This window comes from Ambystoma mexicanum, chromosome 7q (assembly GCF_040938575.1).
Source record: "Ambystoma mexicanum isolate Mex_15411 chromosome 7q, UKY_AmexF1_1, whole genome shotgun sequence".
Lineage (NCBI taxonomy): Eukaryota > Metazoa > Chordata > Amphibia > Caudata > Ambystomatidae > Ambystoma > Ambystoma mexicanum.
The window spans coordinates 1136355521-1136371741 of NC_090941.1; the positions used below are offsets into that span (position 1 = coordinate 1136355521).

At 48.0% G+C, this 16221-nt stretch overlaps 1 protein-coding gene across 1 annotated transcript in view; it reads left to right on the forward strand.

Moving 5' to 3' along the window:
* The first annotated feature begins 696 nt into the window (after nucleotides 1-696).
* LOC138528691 (zinc finger protein 420-like) overlaps nucleotides 697-16221 on the forward strand; it is a 36432-nt gene continuing 20907 nt past the window's right edge. Inside the window, exon 1 of the mRNA XM_069640548.1 lies at nucleotides 697-890. Coding sequence (XP_069496649.1) covers nucleotides 720-890 — 171 coding nt within the window. The 5' untranslated portion in view covers nucleotides 697-719. The remainder of the gene's footprint in view (nucleotides 891-16221) is intronic.

Consider the following 16221-nt stretch of genomic DNA (forward strand, 5'->3'; position numbering starts at 1 on the left):
TTACTTTCTCCGTCCTAAAATATTCCTAATCCCAAAGGAATTCAATTCTTCCTCTTTTCATCTGAAACTGTCCCTTCGAGTCTAAACAAACCGTTTTGAGTGTGCGTCTGGCTTGAATTTGCCCTTTCTCAGTGAAGTGGGATGACTCGACTCCAACAGTGTAGTGAAAACAGATCTCTACATGGGTATATATATGCTCGGCTCCAGTGGCGAGTAAAGCTAGGCATGCAACCCAACTGTGCACCTTGCCGCAGTGTGGCGCACTGGCGCCAGGTGAATGCACGAGGGGCCCTCAAGCCGCTGTGAGAAAAGGAAGCATCTATAGATTCAGTCACTGTTGGCGCAGCCCATTAAACATGGCGTGACTGGAGAGAAAGCAGACACGTGCTCCCAGGGAGAGCCTTTGCAGTCTCCTGCGGGGGAGTTGGTGTCAGCTGTGGGCTTCCTCGTGGCGCCTCTTGAGAAGCTACAGGTGGAAGAGGCGCCACGAGCCACTAAAGAACACAAGTCCCGGTGATTCCGGCTGTGACGTCACCTCGCCACCATGGGCTGCGTGCGGAGTCACGTGCAAGCGGTCACGTGTCCTCGTGAATACATCCCGGCGGATACGTTTGGTTGTGACGCTAGCACAGCACCAGCGGGTACGTGCCGAGTCACGTGTCAGTGGTCACGTGCCCTCGTTCATAAATATTTCGGACGGCTTTTCCCGCCAAGCAGTGATGGCCGGTGTGCACAGTCCCCATTGCGTGCTCTGGGGATCAGGGCCCTGTGTGCTGCACAGTGCAGGCACATCACCCCTCTCTCCTGCTCTGGGCTGCCCAGGCTTTTCTGAGAATATTGACGAGAGACCCCTCCCAGAGCGCGTGGGGGGAAGGACTGGGCAGGGTGAGGTGAGTTCATTCTAAATTACTGAATGCGTGGGTGGACCCACGCAGGCGCTTCCCCATCCAATAGGATGATGTGCGTTGGGGGGTAGGGGCTCATTTGTAGGCGTGGCTTGTCTGATGGGCGTGGCTTGCCTGACGGGCGTGGCCTACAATTATTTGAAGGCGTGGCCTAAAGAAGAGCATGTAAAAATGAACAGGGGTGCATACTGCATCACCGCTGGTACAACCACCATGTGTGTTCCTGGGCAAATCACTTAATTGCACTTAATTGCACTGTTGAGGGTGAGGCTTTTTAAAAAGAGAGAAAGTGGACTGTATTTAATATAAAATACAAGCAGTCCTTGCATTTGGGGAGGGGGGCCTACCAAAACTTTTTTCTCCCGGTCGTCGACATAAAAATGTTTGTATACTACTGACATTGCCCAATGCGGCCAGGGAATGGTTGCAGAGCTCAATGCCTGAACGTGGGCGTGCTGCCGACAGGGTAAGGTGACGGGTGGAAAATGTTGGCTACGAAAACGCGCTACCGGGGGCTCTCATATCCCCCCACTCCAACAAGCACATAGCTCTCAACTCACCCGCTTTTGGCAGGTGTCACCCGCCTTGTAAAAAGGTGAGTCACCCGCCAAGCCTCGTGCACGCCCATTCATTTCAATGGGCCTCTCACCCGCCAAACACAAAATCGGGTGATTTCACCCACCTTTGCATCGAAAAAGGTTGAGAGCTATGCAAGCATACAGAAAAGTTTACAAATGGTTCTGTCTTTAAATGCACTGGGGTGTCCTCTGGAGTGAAGGCTGCGATGCCTGCTCGCAGGGGGTGTTGTGTAAGAAATAGGAGACAGTTATGACCATGTGAGGAAGAGAGGGTGGGAGGAGCGGGACAGAGGCAGTGTGTTTTTTTGGGTGTAAAGACTGGTAGGGGGTGTCTGTACTTCCGCTCTCTATATGGTAGAGGAGAGGCACAGAGGACCCCAGCCAAGATTCTCTATTATTGGTACGTGGTCGAGCAATCAAGGCCTAGCTTCTCAGGAGGTGATGCGGGCTGGTTCCTAAGTACAGTTAGTCCCCGAACCCCCACAAAGGAATGTCCACACACTGTATTACTGAAAACACAGTCTTTATATAATTAATATTCAAAGGTATGTACACGTTCACAATAACGCACTTTGTACTCGGAAGTCAATAATGATAAATATATACAATTCTAAAGTGGTACCACCAATGTTATCAAATCTCATTAAAGGGCATCAACTATATGGTTAAAATGTCACACAGATCAATAACGAGGAAACCAGCAATAGAGATATGCAGGAATGTAAGATGGTTGAAACAATAGGCAGAATGCTGGCCCCGTTACCTAGACACAGTTCTGTGTGGAGTTTCCCCCCCCCCCCAACCTGGGCAACCTGTAAATAAAGATATATAGCACAAGCCCAGTCCATATAATGTTCAATAGTCTTATCTCCTCCTATTAAGGTTTTACCCCCCCAATGTACCTGGTGGAGTAAAGTTCTCCGCAGATGCGTCGACCGATCCTTCTTGAGTGCCTCCCTTTAAAGCAGGAGCCATGGATCGTTGAGAGGTGTCGGGGGAACTTGGCGTTCGGTGTCGGGGAATCAACGGCCCTTCTTGAGTGCCCTCCCTTTAAGGCAGGAGTCACAGGTCGTCGAACGTCCGACGGTGAACAGGTTGAACTACGGCGGTGAAGTGGCAGCTTCTTTCCTAGCGGTGCTTGTCAACGACAGAGCGTAGGCGTCCTGCAAGGAAGAGGCATGCGGGGCACCTCGGTGACGTTAGTTCTGGACCGCAAAGAGATGATGAAGAACTGTGGCCCAGCAAGGGCGTCGAGTCGTCTGCTTCTCTGTGGTCTTTAGGTGGCGGGAAACCCACAGGCGGATGCTCCTCTGCGCGTCGACGGTCGGGCCTTCTCCAGTGGGAGAAAAGCGGGTGACGATGCAGACGAGAGCGTCCGATGATCAATTGAAGTTCTTACGCAAACGGGAGCACAGCGGCTCCGGTCGGCAACAGCGGTCGTCGACAGTGGCGGACAACAGTCTGAGTGCTTCTCTTTGAGATTCCGCGGCAGCCCCCGTCTCGGGTCGGCAGCCTGTCGAAGGTCTGTCTACCAGGGAGCTTTGGCAAAGATCAGCTGTGCACGATGGTCCCTCGTAGCTCGGGAAGAGGGCGCCTTACCAGGTCCTTTCTGGGTCAGTCCTTGGAGGCACAGCAGCTTTCAGATTGTGAAGGAGAGCAACAGCACTTCTTCTCGTCCAGCGGGGCTTCAAGGTCAAGCTTCAGTTACTCAAGTTACTCGTCGTAGTGGACTTCAGCTTCTGAACACCATTCCTAGCAGTCAGAGGTCCCCATATATACTGTTGATCTCCCATTCATTCCGCTGGGTCACACTCAAGCATCCAATCACGACTAAGGGCATTCATGCAGGCAGGCAGCCAATCAGGCACACGAGGTATTAAGGCCATTCACTTCTCTCCAGACACTCACAACAAGTTTTGTGTATTGGGACAAGTACCGAGCCATTCAACACTCCAAGCTGCATTCATACCGGTTTCAGGCAGGGCTGTCTCAGTCATTGTGTCAACCACCAGACACTAGACATCCACAACACAGAATTCATATTCGTCACACACTCTATTCACCCAGGTCCCACCCACAGGAGGTACCCACAACATACCTCACTGGGAAGGCCGGGCCTTCACAACAACACCGTATATGGCACTTCCACACAACAGCCAGTCAGGGGGAAGGGACAGAGTCAGGGCTTCCCAGGACTTTGGGAAAACAAGGTAATGGGTAATAGAAAGCAAGAGGCCACAGGGGCCATCTTGTTTTCCATCAGGAATCAACTGATCCCAATGGCAGGGCTGGGGTATCCCAAAATGGAGGATGCTCTGCGCACCTGTCGAATTCAGCATGGAGCTGCCACCAGCCAATAACCTGCTTTGCGGGCCACCCATAGGTGCCCAAAAACATACACTAGGGGCACAGGGTTGTACCCCCACCCATGGGTGCCATAAGGGTATCCCACGGGTCAGTTCACCAAACCAAAAGAGAGAGAGCTGCACCGCCAGGAGTCCCACATGAACTCCTGCACGGAAAACACATCAGAACACACAATAAAAAGCAGTAAAGGACAAGGATACGGAGGCCCTGTCCCTCCGATGCATTTCCAGCATCACATTGGGTTCCACTGATAGGCCAAAGTTCTCTGCATCCGTTTTCAGCTCTGTTCATGCAAATGCTATAATGGCCCCTAAAATAACTTTCAGGCTCACTCCTTCCTTCCTTCGAACTCCTCCTCTGTCCCCTCATAAACCTCCCGCTTTCCCTCACCTGTACCTTCGCCTGTACTTATTCTGACATCTGTCTGTCACTGCCCTCCCTCCCCCTGCGTTGTTTCCCTCTCCTGCCGAGCGATGCCGCCCCCTGGTTGTCCCGCTTCCCCCCCCCCGGCGGCTGTCCCAACCAAGCTGCGGAATAGAAGGCTGGGCACGAGTCCTTTCATGGAGTTAATGGGTCAAACATTAACACCCTTTTGTCTCCACTCCTGTTGTGCCTGTTATACAGTCCTTTTTTGTTTTTTGTTTTGGTGCAATGGGTTAGTGCCGCAAAATCTGTATTGGCAATGGCATTCAGCTCCCATTTTTTTAGGGTGCAATGGGGTTCACTGAATAAAATACCTCGGTATGCACTCTTGCTTCTATTGTCGTGTAACTTGCTCTGTTCAGTTGTGAACGGGAATTGTTTCAGTACAAGTTCGTGCAACAATATACAATGTCTTTCCGCACTATGAACGACTCACCCGTACCATTGTGAAGTGTGTATGAGTTCTGCAACATGTGGCCATGTTGTGCAACTGCATATGCTACTGTGCAAGTCGTAGAAAGATGGGCAGTGAAGTCAAATGTTGCTTTACAGTATGCTTATGTGTTTCTATTGAAACCCTTCTAAATGCTCAATAAAAATGTTGGTCACCTAATGCTATTGATCACTGACAGTACTGACAATCTATGCAAATCATTCATAAAACGTTTCGCAAAGGTTACGTTACCCTACTAAAAACGTCCAAAATTCACTACAAAAAAAACGTTGTTAAAGGGACGTTATGGTTAAGTTGCCCTATTAAAAACCTATGCCATTCTGTACAAAAACTTTGTACAAAAGGACGTTATGATTACAAGTTAAATCAACCCCTGAAATTCGGGAGTTATGGTAGGCTAATCACCCATTTTTCCCATCGGCACTCTCCACAGCTACCACTACCACCCAAACATAAAGATGCCACAACACATGTCGTTGATGCCATCACTGACGCCATCACATCTTTAGCCCCTTTCTTTTATTTTATCTAAGCAACCATAACTCGCACCACCACCGTGCATTGCTAAGACAACACCCACGATATCAAAAATGACATGACAAATGTCATTGATGGCATCACTGATGACATTACATGTGAAAATAATGCCACTTAAAAATGCCTGCCTGCAAGGGGTTGTGTGTATTATGTTGATTATGTTGATGGCAAAAACATGAGGGGTGTTTATGTAATGGTAAACGTGCATTAACTAGCTAACAATGCAGGACTGCATATTTACTTGTGGTAGTAGAAAGAATACATATGAAGACCCACAATTCATACAAATTAGAGCCACACACAGGGAAACTAAATGAAGGAAGAAAGAAACGGCCTCATCAGAAAATGTTAATGGCATTAAAGTTTATCTTCCTGTATGCAAATTAAGTCTGTGTTGGGTGCCTCCTATTGCCCCATGCATGTGTACCATGATCTGCCAGCAAACCCTAAGGCATGTACGTTAAGAACATATGACAAGGTTAACATTTCCATGTACAGCACCTTGTGAATTTTTATATTGTGATTTGTTGGTGAAGAAAACCACCTGGCCTACATTTTTCAATGACACAATGTAAGTAAGCCCGAAATGTGATGTCATCAATGACATTTGTCATGTCATCTTTGATATCGTGGGTGTTAGTCTTAGCAGTGCACGGTGGTGGTGCGAGTTATGATTGCTTAGATGACATACAAGAAAGGGGCTAAAGACGTGATGGCGTCAGTGATGGCATTAATGACATGTGTTGTGGCATCTTTTATGTTTGGGTGGTAGTGGTAGCTGTGGAGAGTGCTAATGGGAAAAATGGGTGATTAGCCTACCATAACTCCCGAATTTCAGGGTTTTTCAGATTTTACTTGTAATCATAACGTCCTTTTGTACAAAGTTTTTGTACAGAATGGCATAGGTTTTTAATAGGGCAACTTAACCATAACGTCCCTTTAACAAAGTTTTTTTTGTAGTGAGATATATATATATATATATATATATATATATATATATATATATATATAGATATGTAACAAAGAATTAACAAAGAAACATTGCTACCATTATAGTCAATAACAAAACACACGTAATACCTAAAAAGTGATTAATGAGTAGGCAGCTCACTGTCACTCACTCATGATCAATCAGTCCTCTCAGGGGCCTTCTAGCCACTTTCAGTGTAACTGACTGCCTCATCAGATCCCATGAGGCACCTCATAGAATGATCTGCCCTTGATACCTTTCCTCTTTCCCATGTGTTATTAAAAATGGGTAAAACATTCATACTCACTACTCCTTAGACAATCGAAGGTAGGAGACGAATGAACGCGGGAGCCCAGAGGCCTGTAGTTTTCACAGTCCACAGTACATAGGTCTGCTTAAAACATTAATAGTAGAATCTTTCTGATACTCAAGAAGTGCAATAATGCATTTTCAGGGGCTTCAAATTCCAGGCAGTAAAAATAATGCCTCCCTCCTCCTGGATTGGTTTGCATGAAGGGAGTTTCCAGTCTACTTCAGTCCTCGAGCCCTCTTCTGCCAGTCTTCAGTTCTTCTTACAGGCTCAGCTCATATCCTTCCTCAACCCTCTGAACAGTCCTTAAATAGAGCTTGGGCCTCTTCTCTACCAATCAGAGCCAGGTGGAGGGTCCTCGGACTTTGGGAGTGTGGTACCCTTAGACGAGACATGGTATCCCCCTTTCCCTAATAATGACTAACCTAACCCTCCCAAACTTTATGGGCTCCTGCAAGACTGCTCCACTGATTTCCCCACATTTCACAGTTAAAAGAACTGAGAAGAGGAAGAGGAGACTGAGAGTAGTAAACACTATGCCTTCCTTTTACCACTCTGGTACTGGGACAAGTAAGATGCCTGCAGAGAGTCGGGCATGTCCCTTTAATCAAGATCAGGCAAACATAAGTAAAGACAAACACCTGCGACCTGTTAACTGGTTGCAGGTGTATAAAGTGAGGGTCAGAGAACCAGCAAGGAGCACAACAGGGAGGCTGCATGGGAGAGAACAGCGGAGGACCCTTTCATGTATGTAGGCAGCCGTGGTGGGACCAGAGCAGGAGCCTGGTCACTGGCAGAGATCCCAGGAACTTGTGTGGCCCAGGACTGGTGGGCCGTACAGTGGCACAGGTGTGGGAGCTCCCAGCGCAGTGTGCGAGCAGCAGGAGCTGTGGGTGAAGGAGAGAGAGAAGATGCTGGCCGCATCTGGAGAGAGGCTCTCAGATTGCCAGCGTGCAGGGAAGACTGCCCGGCAGGTGAGTGCGCCTCACAATAGAAGATTGTCGGGGTGCCGGGAGTACTGACCGGCAGGCGAGCAGGGCTCGCCCTACAAAACCTGCCTGCCTGATGGGCAGAGGAAAGCTGTAAGGGGCCGTAGGAGGGAGCTGCAATCAGCCAGTGAGTGTCAGCGGGAACACTTGGGCACCAGGGTGCGTTGAACAGACAGGAATTGGTAACTGTCTTTGAAACAACTATAATATATGCCTATTGAACACCGAACTGAACAGAAACCTGAAACTACCGTAAGGAACTCACGGTGGCAACAGCAAAGACAGACACAAGTGATCACAGTTCAAGGGTGTTTATTAAAGTATATGCAGGTTGGAAAACGCCTAATCTAAACCTAAATCTAAGAGGGGAGCAAGCGTCGACTATCAAATAAAAATAAGGCAGTCCTAGTGGCGTTGTCAAATAAAATAGGGCCTATACTAAAACTTATTGCCAAACCTTACAACTAATACAAAAAGGGCGTGGGATTTTTTTCAAGAAAAGAAAGGTTTTCACAAATAATGTCAGGATGCGGTAGCTTGGGTCTCCCTTACCCATGTTTTGAGCATGGGGTAAAGTGGGATCTTGGAGCGAAGAACACTCTCAAGCTTCCCCAGCATGAGATGAGTTTCATTTGCAGCTATCGGAGCCGTCAATGGCCAAGTCTCGTTTCTCTTGAAAGTCTCTTGCCTTCGAGGGCCTCATAACAAAACAAAAGTTCCTTCAATAAAAATGAAAGTTAATTTCCTGGTTTTACTTCGGGTGAGGATTCTTCACCCATGGGTCTCCCTCTTCCAGACACTCAGCCCTCTTTACTTTCAGTCTCCCTCCTTGCAGTTCACTATGGCTTGTCCTTTTTTCACCAATCTTAATGTCTTTTTAAATGGTTCTAGTGGACCTCCCTCTGCAGGGTTCACCTTTGTCAACACAGGACTTTAAACTTAGCCCCTCTTTGTCAGCACCCCTCTTCCGGTTTCACTCTTGCCAACTTCACCTTCACATTTAATTTCAATGTTTACGGGATTCACTTGCCTTGCTTTCTCATGTGGTGGGATTCACTTGCCTTGCTTTCTCATGTGGTGGGATTCACTTGCCTTGCTTTCTCATGTCGTGGGATTCACTTGCCTTGCTTTCTTTATAGTTCTTAGGTCAAAGGCTTTCGTCTGTACAGGGATTTTGCTTGACCTCCTGTATGACCACTGACCTATCTTGGCGACTCTCCTATGGTCTTCTGGTATCTGTAGTTTTTCGACCAGTGTTTTCTCGGAGCAAACCCCACGTGTTGCTGGTCCCCTTCTGCAGCTTGTCTCCCCTTTATAATGTTCATTGAACTTCTCTCACCTTGCAACTTTCATTCACCACAGCCCGGTTCTTATTGGTTCTCCCTTCGACTCACCAGCTGTGATGAACCGCTTGGCTTTCCTTGTAGTTGGAGTCAAGGCCAATTCCATGGTAGCAGGAGTCTCCCTCGCTCCGGCTTATCAGCGTTGATACGCTGCATTTACCGTTGACATCTGCTACAACACACTTGGGCTATTGTCCTGGGTCTTCTGATTCCTTTTGCAGAGGTTTCACAGGATTTTGTGAAAAAGGGCAAGGTTGTTAATGTCCTCGTTGGCCTCCTGATGTTTGCCTCCTTTCTTCTCCTCTTGAACTGCCGTGTCTGGATAGCTGTCTCGTCATGAGGTCTGCATTGCTTGTATTGTGCTCTCTTGCGCCACCTTTTATTTCTGTGGGGAAGGGCCATCAGGTGTGTATGATTCTGATCAATTTCCTGACTTTGCCTGACCCTTGTATTGGGACATGTCAGGTAAACGGCTCTGGTGTTAGTCCGTTCTCTTGTGTGTCGTGCAAAAGTGTTTGTGTCGGAAAAGTGGGGGGAGGGGCAGTTATTTTGAATGTCCTACGTGGTAGGATGGGGAAACGGTGTTGAAAGAAGGGCGATACCGTGTCCCACCCATCAGTGTCCCACTTCCACTCCCTGAGGCCCCCCCCCCCCATCCAGGTGATCCTCGCTCACTATCCACCCCCGGGAACTGAATCCAATAGCGATGGCCGTGTCCTGGCTTCCTGGATGACCGATCTCCGGGGACTAACTAGACACCTTCAGGTTTCTCACACTACATATATCAAATGCATTAACACCGAACGGCATGAAAACTTACCATTGGGCATAACTAATGCATCGAAATTAATGAACTGAATGGAAACTTCAAATTAAGCCTAATGAATGTATTTTTTACACCGAACTGGATGAAAAGGTGTAATTAACCATAACAGAAATATATTGAATACCAAACTGAATGGAACTCTGAAGATAAATATATTGAACATTGAGTACACTAAACACTTTATGAACAAAGCAAATCTTGAAGGACAATTAAAGTGCCCACGTGAAAATAAACTACAGAAAAAGGGCTTAAGTGTGAAAGAGTGCCACAGAAGTTGGGCTAGAAATAAAACCCCACAAAGGTGAACATTTATGAGTGAATGCAATATGGCACAACCACAGACTGGCACAAAGTGTGTGACACATGATGGCAGAATCACAAGGTTGACAAGGAAAATCCAAGTGTCAACTTGCACATAAAGCATAGAGGCCAACAGAGTGTAATTAAGTGAAAGTGACTTGGTCCACAGGTGCAGGAGCTGAAGAACCTGTGTGGCCCAGAACCTAGGGACCCTGGTTGCGCGATATGTAATGGCTGGACAGCGTGGACAACTGCGCCTAGACCAGTAAGCCCTGAATGAGTCGTAAAATAAACCAAGGAGAAATATTGTGAACAAAGTAGTGAAGCAAACCAGAAGGAGCATCAAGTTGACCTCAAGCTTTTTTTGCACTTTTGAAAAGACTGAAACCCAACTTTGTAGAGTCGAAGTCTTGCGGAAGGGCACCCCGAGACTTGAGGAACTGCACATGTGTTCTTGAGGCTCTGCCCTCAAGACAACCCTTTATTTTGTGAACTGTGTTGCTTGGAACTTGGGGAAGGGAACCCAAGGATTATTTGCACCTCATTATTCCTCATCACAGATCCCCACTACATCACCTCAGTCTACATCATCACATCCACCCGCCCAACCTCACTCTTCTTTGTCACAGTCCCCGAATAATCCCCACCTCCCTGTTGCTCATCAATCCCCCTCCGCCCCACCTCATTCGTCCTCATTACAGTTCCCCACTACCCCACCTGGTTGCCACAGTCTGTCTCGACCTCCACCTCACTCTTCCTCATCACAGTTCACCACTACCCCATCTCACTCTTCAGTATCCAGTCAATGGCCCTCATTACAACGCAGGCGGTAAGTGTTTAACGGCGCCGTAAAGAGCGTTAGCGCCGTTAAACACTTACCGCCTGATTACAAGGTCCCTTAGCGGGATGGTGACTTTAACGCCTGCTTTTTGCAGGCGTTAAAAACCAACCCGCTAAGGGACCTTGGCGATAATTACGGCAACCGTAATTTACGGTGCCCTAATTATCGCCTTCCCCATTCCCATTATGCCCTATGGGGCAAAAATGGGGAAGGGGCCATTGGTGAATGGGGAATTACCGCCCCACTCACCTTGTAATGGGGCGGTAATTCCGCCTTCCACCATGACGGAATCGTAACCTTAGCGGCATGGACCATGGTGCAAATAGCACCATGGTCCCCTGCCAAGGTTGTAATGAGGGCCAATATATCTAAAACGTTACAGAGTGGTACATTTCAGAGTGGACCATAACACTAAACAGCAAACATCAATTAAATAAATAAAGGGTAGCAGGGTAAAGGGGTCAAAATAGTGTGGGTTGGGGTGGTGTTTTAAAGGTTAAACAAATGGGCCCCCCCCCAAATCAAAAAAACAGTATTTTGTCCCGATGAAATTTACCACTCTGTAATTGTGGTCAGTAAGATCACATATAACCCACTCTTCCTTATCAGTCTTGCAGTACCCCATCTCACTCTTCCTTGTCACGATCCCCCTCTAAACCCAACACACTATTCCTTATCACTGTCCCCCACTACTGCCTCCTCACTCTTCCTTGTCATTCTCCCGCTAAACCCACATTGCTCTTCCTCGCCATAGACCCCACTAACCCCACATCACTATTCCTCATAACAGTCCCTCAATAGTCGCCTCTTGCTCTTTTGTCACAGTCCCCCACTACCCCACCTCACTCTTCCTCATCAATTTTCCACTACCCCTACCTTACTCTTCCTCGTCACATTCCCGCATTAACCACACCTCACTTTTCGTTGTCCCACTCCCCAACTTCCCACACCTCACTCTTCATCATCACAGACCCTCCTACCCCACCTCACTCTCCCTCGTTAGTGTCCCGCTAACCCCACATCACTCTTCCTTGTCATAGACCCCACTAACCCTACCTCACTCTTCCTCATCGCAGTCCTCCATGACCCACCTCACTCTCCCTCGTCAAAGATTCCCACCTCATTTTTCCTTTTTATAGACTCCCAATATCATATTGATAACAAATGTTATCGTATCGGAGAAAAGGCAGAATGACAGATTCTGGGAGGTATAGGATAACAAAACCCTTTAAATTCAGTGGTAAAACTTTAGTTGATGCATTGTTAAGGTGAAACAAATGGATGCAATGAAACCCTTGATAGTCAGTGAAAAAAGCTTCTGTTTAAGTGATTTTAAAGTGCAGATTTAACATAACAAAAACCCTGAAATTCAACAGACGTTGGACATTTCGCAGCTCTTAAGCACACTGATGACATCACAAATTATGTCACTTATGGCATCATTAGTGACATCACTGATAAAGCAGTGTGTGCAAGTAACAGAGATGCAATATTTATAAATCGTGTTTCTGCATATAAGGGTGAATTCGGGTGCAAATATTTTTGGGAGTTTGCTTTTATAAATACTGTCCTCTTACCCATGGTATTGTTCCACACCAGAATTACCCTGTATTGAATGAGCATTTAGCATGATGAGATACTCCAGTACAGAGGTTTGGAGGTGTGGCCTCACTGCTGGGGGTGGAGGGGGACCTGTGGGGGAGGGGGGCAAGTCCCCAGCCTGAAATGTAAAAAACAAATTGAGGAAATAAAAAGTGGGGCAGGGGGAGCCCTGGGCACAGGCGCCTCATGCATAATGGGTGAGGAGGCATTGACCCAATGGCTCCCTCACCCATTATGGAGGGGCCAGCCCAGTGAAACACTGAGCGCTCCCTTAGCTGCTTTTCCAGCTGAGGGAGCACTCCTCAGCTGGCTGAACTGTCAAAGGGAAACAATGTTTCCCTTTGACAGTTCGGTTCCCCAGTGTTAGGAAAGATTTCGTAATTGTGGGTAATTTTCCTTCCATGTGGCAACCCCTAAACTTTTTGCTGTTGTTTTCACCATGATCTAGACTTTGCCAGAGAAGTGCAGCCTTCTGCCGCACTCCTCTGGGCTTTCGCTCCATTCTTACGGGGAAACTGACATGCCCTTAAGACAGTCAGTACCGGGAAACGCTGTTTTCCGTAGTTTCTTTATCATGTTGCGGCTTTCGTGCAACATGACACAAGAGGGCACTGTAAGCTAAGTTGCTGCTCTCTTGGGTCTCTAGCCTTCTACAGGCCCTAGATACTCTTTTTGGATTGTAACTGATCGGTGCAAGTGAATCACGGACGGGAATGGTGGCAGCGATCGTTTCTTGTGTTTTGAGCTCCTTTTGGCGTTTTAAGCGCGTTCCTCGCGCTTAGCCCAAAATGGTGGCCTGGCTCCCAAAATGGCCAGACCACGAGGCTCCTTTGTCCTGTCCGCTGACCGTCTTGCTCCCTTCACCATCCCCAGGTGGAGCCGACCCGGGGCCTTCCTTATTTGGGCATGTACTTTCCCGCGAAACACGGATGCTTTCGCAGGCTTCTACAGGCCTTGTGTGCGCCTCCAGGATGTGGGCTGGGATGTCTGATCCCAATACACATCCTGGGTGCCAGAGAGTCTAGGGTGGTGTGAATGCCTGGGACCACCGTGGTCCGTGATAGGTCCACGTATGGTGTGAGTGTTGATGAGCGGATCTCCCATTGGGTCCCCTCCGTTTTGGCGCGAAGGGAACCGTGGATAAGAGGGGGCTGGAAACGCCACTACCATGTCGATCTCCTGAGTTCTCACGAGCGAAGGAATACAGGAGCCAAGTATCCTGCAACCACGAGGCTGAACCGAGGAATCACTGGTGACCCGCTGAAGGACTGCTCCTCTGCACTGCTGTCGCCTTGTGAATCCCTTTTTACCTCTGATCGAACCAGAAGGCCTGTACTGGTACTTCGACCCTTGGAATAGCGGGGACAGCTATTCTCGGCATCTTCACCATCTCCTGCACGTAAGCCTTCGGAAGTGTCTCTGGGCCATCCAGCAGACTGACCAGCCTACCCAGGAGTCTTGCTCTGTAACCGCCGCCAGGTTGTGTTGTATTTCTAGTCCTTGTCACTCTCACACGATTTGTACACTTGGCGTTCCCAGGTCTGAAGTGAGTAGTGTACATTTGGCTGAGATACACACGGCCGCTCCGTTGCCCTGCTGTGGTAACAAACTGTGCGGGTTCACTTCGTTTGGGACATCTTTAACTCAACTCTGCTGCTGCAGAATCTACACGACGACGAGACGTCCCCTGCTCTCCTGAACCTGCCAGCACTGAAACTGACGCGGAGAAGCCTGGGTCTGCTTGCATCGGGGACTGGTGAGTAGCATAGCTAGGAACTGGTCGCCCTCCTGCAGGAGCCCATAGCTTTTCCCCGCTGTGTCAAAACAGCACGCCTTTCCGTACTCGCGCTCTGCTTCTGCCCACAGTGGAGGCTGCGCTTGAGTCGCGGAACTCTGTTCTTCTTAATTTGTGCACCAAACTGAACTGCCTGATTCCCTCGAAGAGACTCCCCTTTTTGCCCGTTGGCACCAGTGTGTGCAGGTACTTTTGAGCACAAGGCTCCACTCTTCGTAGGGCTTGGACTTCCTTTTAGTTAGGTGCCTCTGAAGGCAGACTGGGTCTAATCATTATTTCGCACTGCCTGTTTTCCTCCCCTTCCAGGTGGACTACACATTTCGTGCATCTAACGCTTTAGACTCGCTTGTATTTGTATATATATTGTATTGGTTTGGTATGTGTTGGTTTACTAGAGTTGTATTGTGATTTCTCGCTACGGTCATTGTTTTAAAGGCCTTGGAATAAATGTGTATATATTTTTAATATAACACCTGTTTGGAGTAGTTTGTAAGTGTGTGCTCATTGCGGGCTTTCAGTCACCCTCACCCCTCTTGAGACCTAGTCTTGACCGCCGCGATCGCTACCCTGATTGGTCTGGCTTGTCCAGAGGTTACCCTGTTCCAAGTAATTAGGATGGCCTTCTGAACTTCTGCGCCGCCAGGACAGAGTTCAGAAATCCGTCTTAACACCCAGCTGTACATGCTCAATGAGCCATGCAAGGATGGGAGCGTTTTGCATCGCCAGCCTTGCATATCTTATTGAAAATGCTGGCTGGGGCACTGCATGTCTGTATGTGCGAGGGGGAGCTCCTGCGCCTCCTCGCGCATACATACAGAGCAGGCTGGAGCGGGTATTTCAGAACCCACGCGCAGGCCTCTGCAGTCATGTGCAAGAACCAGTAAGCTTTTGCTTCCTGATTCCTGCTCATGACATAGGGGCTTGGGCACTGGGGAGGAAACGTCTGGACCGGGGATGAAGGTACTCTTATGTTCATTTATTTTGTATTTAAATATGTGTATGGATGCGTGTATGCTGGTGTTATGAGCAAGTGTATGGTGATGTAGCTGTGGGAGACATGTCAGTGTTAGTAGTATCATGTCTTCATCAGATGCAGTGCAGTCTTGTGTCATTGTTCATTCATGCGCATGTGTCATGCAGTGGTTTTACTGGTGGGTTTTTATCTTCTTTGGCCATCGTAGAGGACGTTGGCAGCTGGACATTGACCAACGCATTGGTATGCATGTGGCTTGTGAGTATGGCATAGTGCAGTGATGTGCACACATGGCAGAATCACTCCACAGTGATGATGTAGGACGTCTCATGTACAGCCATCATGTGCATTGTGAGGGCAGTGTTGCATATTGTGGGTGGGGGTTTGCAGTGGCTCCAGGTGTGTGTGCCAGCGGCAGTTCAGACTGTGTACGGGCACACTGTGGCAACCTGTCATGTGTTGCTTGGGTTCTGCTCTCTATTCAGTGGATGGGGGGGGTGGTGGTGATGATGCAGTCGCAGCAGCCAAATCACTCATTGACACCAACACCACCACGTGGTTCAACAGAGAATTCTAACGGGTAGTGTGTTTATATTTTATTTTCATGTTTACAATTTAAAAATGTTTTACAATTTAAAACGTTTTCTTATCTTCTCTCCTCACATTCTGGGTTCACACAAACTCTTTTTGTAGAAATCATTCCTAGTGAGATTACCACCATGATGGTCTCCTCTTCATCATAGTCCCAGAATGGCAAAACCCCCTTAGGGCCACGTCTTTATCATGTTGTTTGTATAGGTCCCAAGCATTAGAATTTCATTAGTTCTTTAGCCACTAGAGTAAATAGTTTAATGTTAGCGGACCATCATGCTGTCTGTTATAGATATTCATTGTATGCTTGCCAAAACTCACAGCACAGTCCTTCATAAATTCACCAGGGTTTCCACCTTCAAAGAGTTTCTTCTCCCTTACCCCATGTGGACCTTCCTAAACGTTCCGTACTCTAGT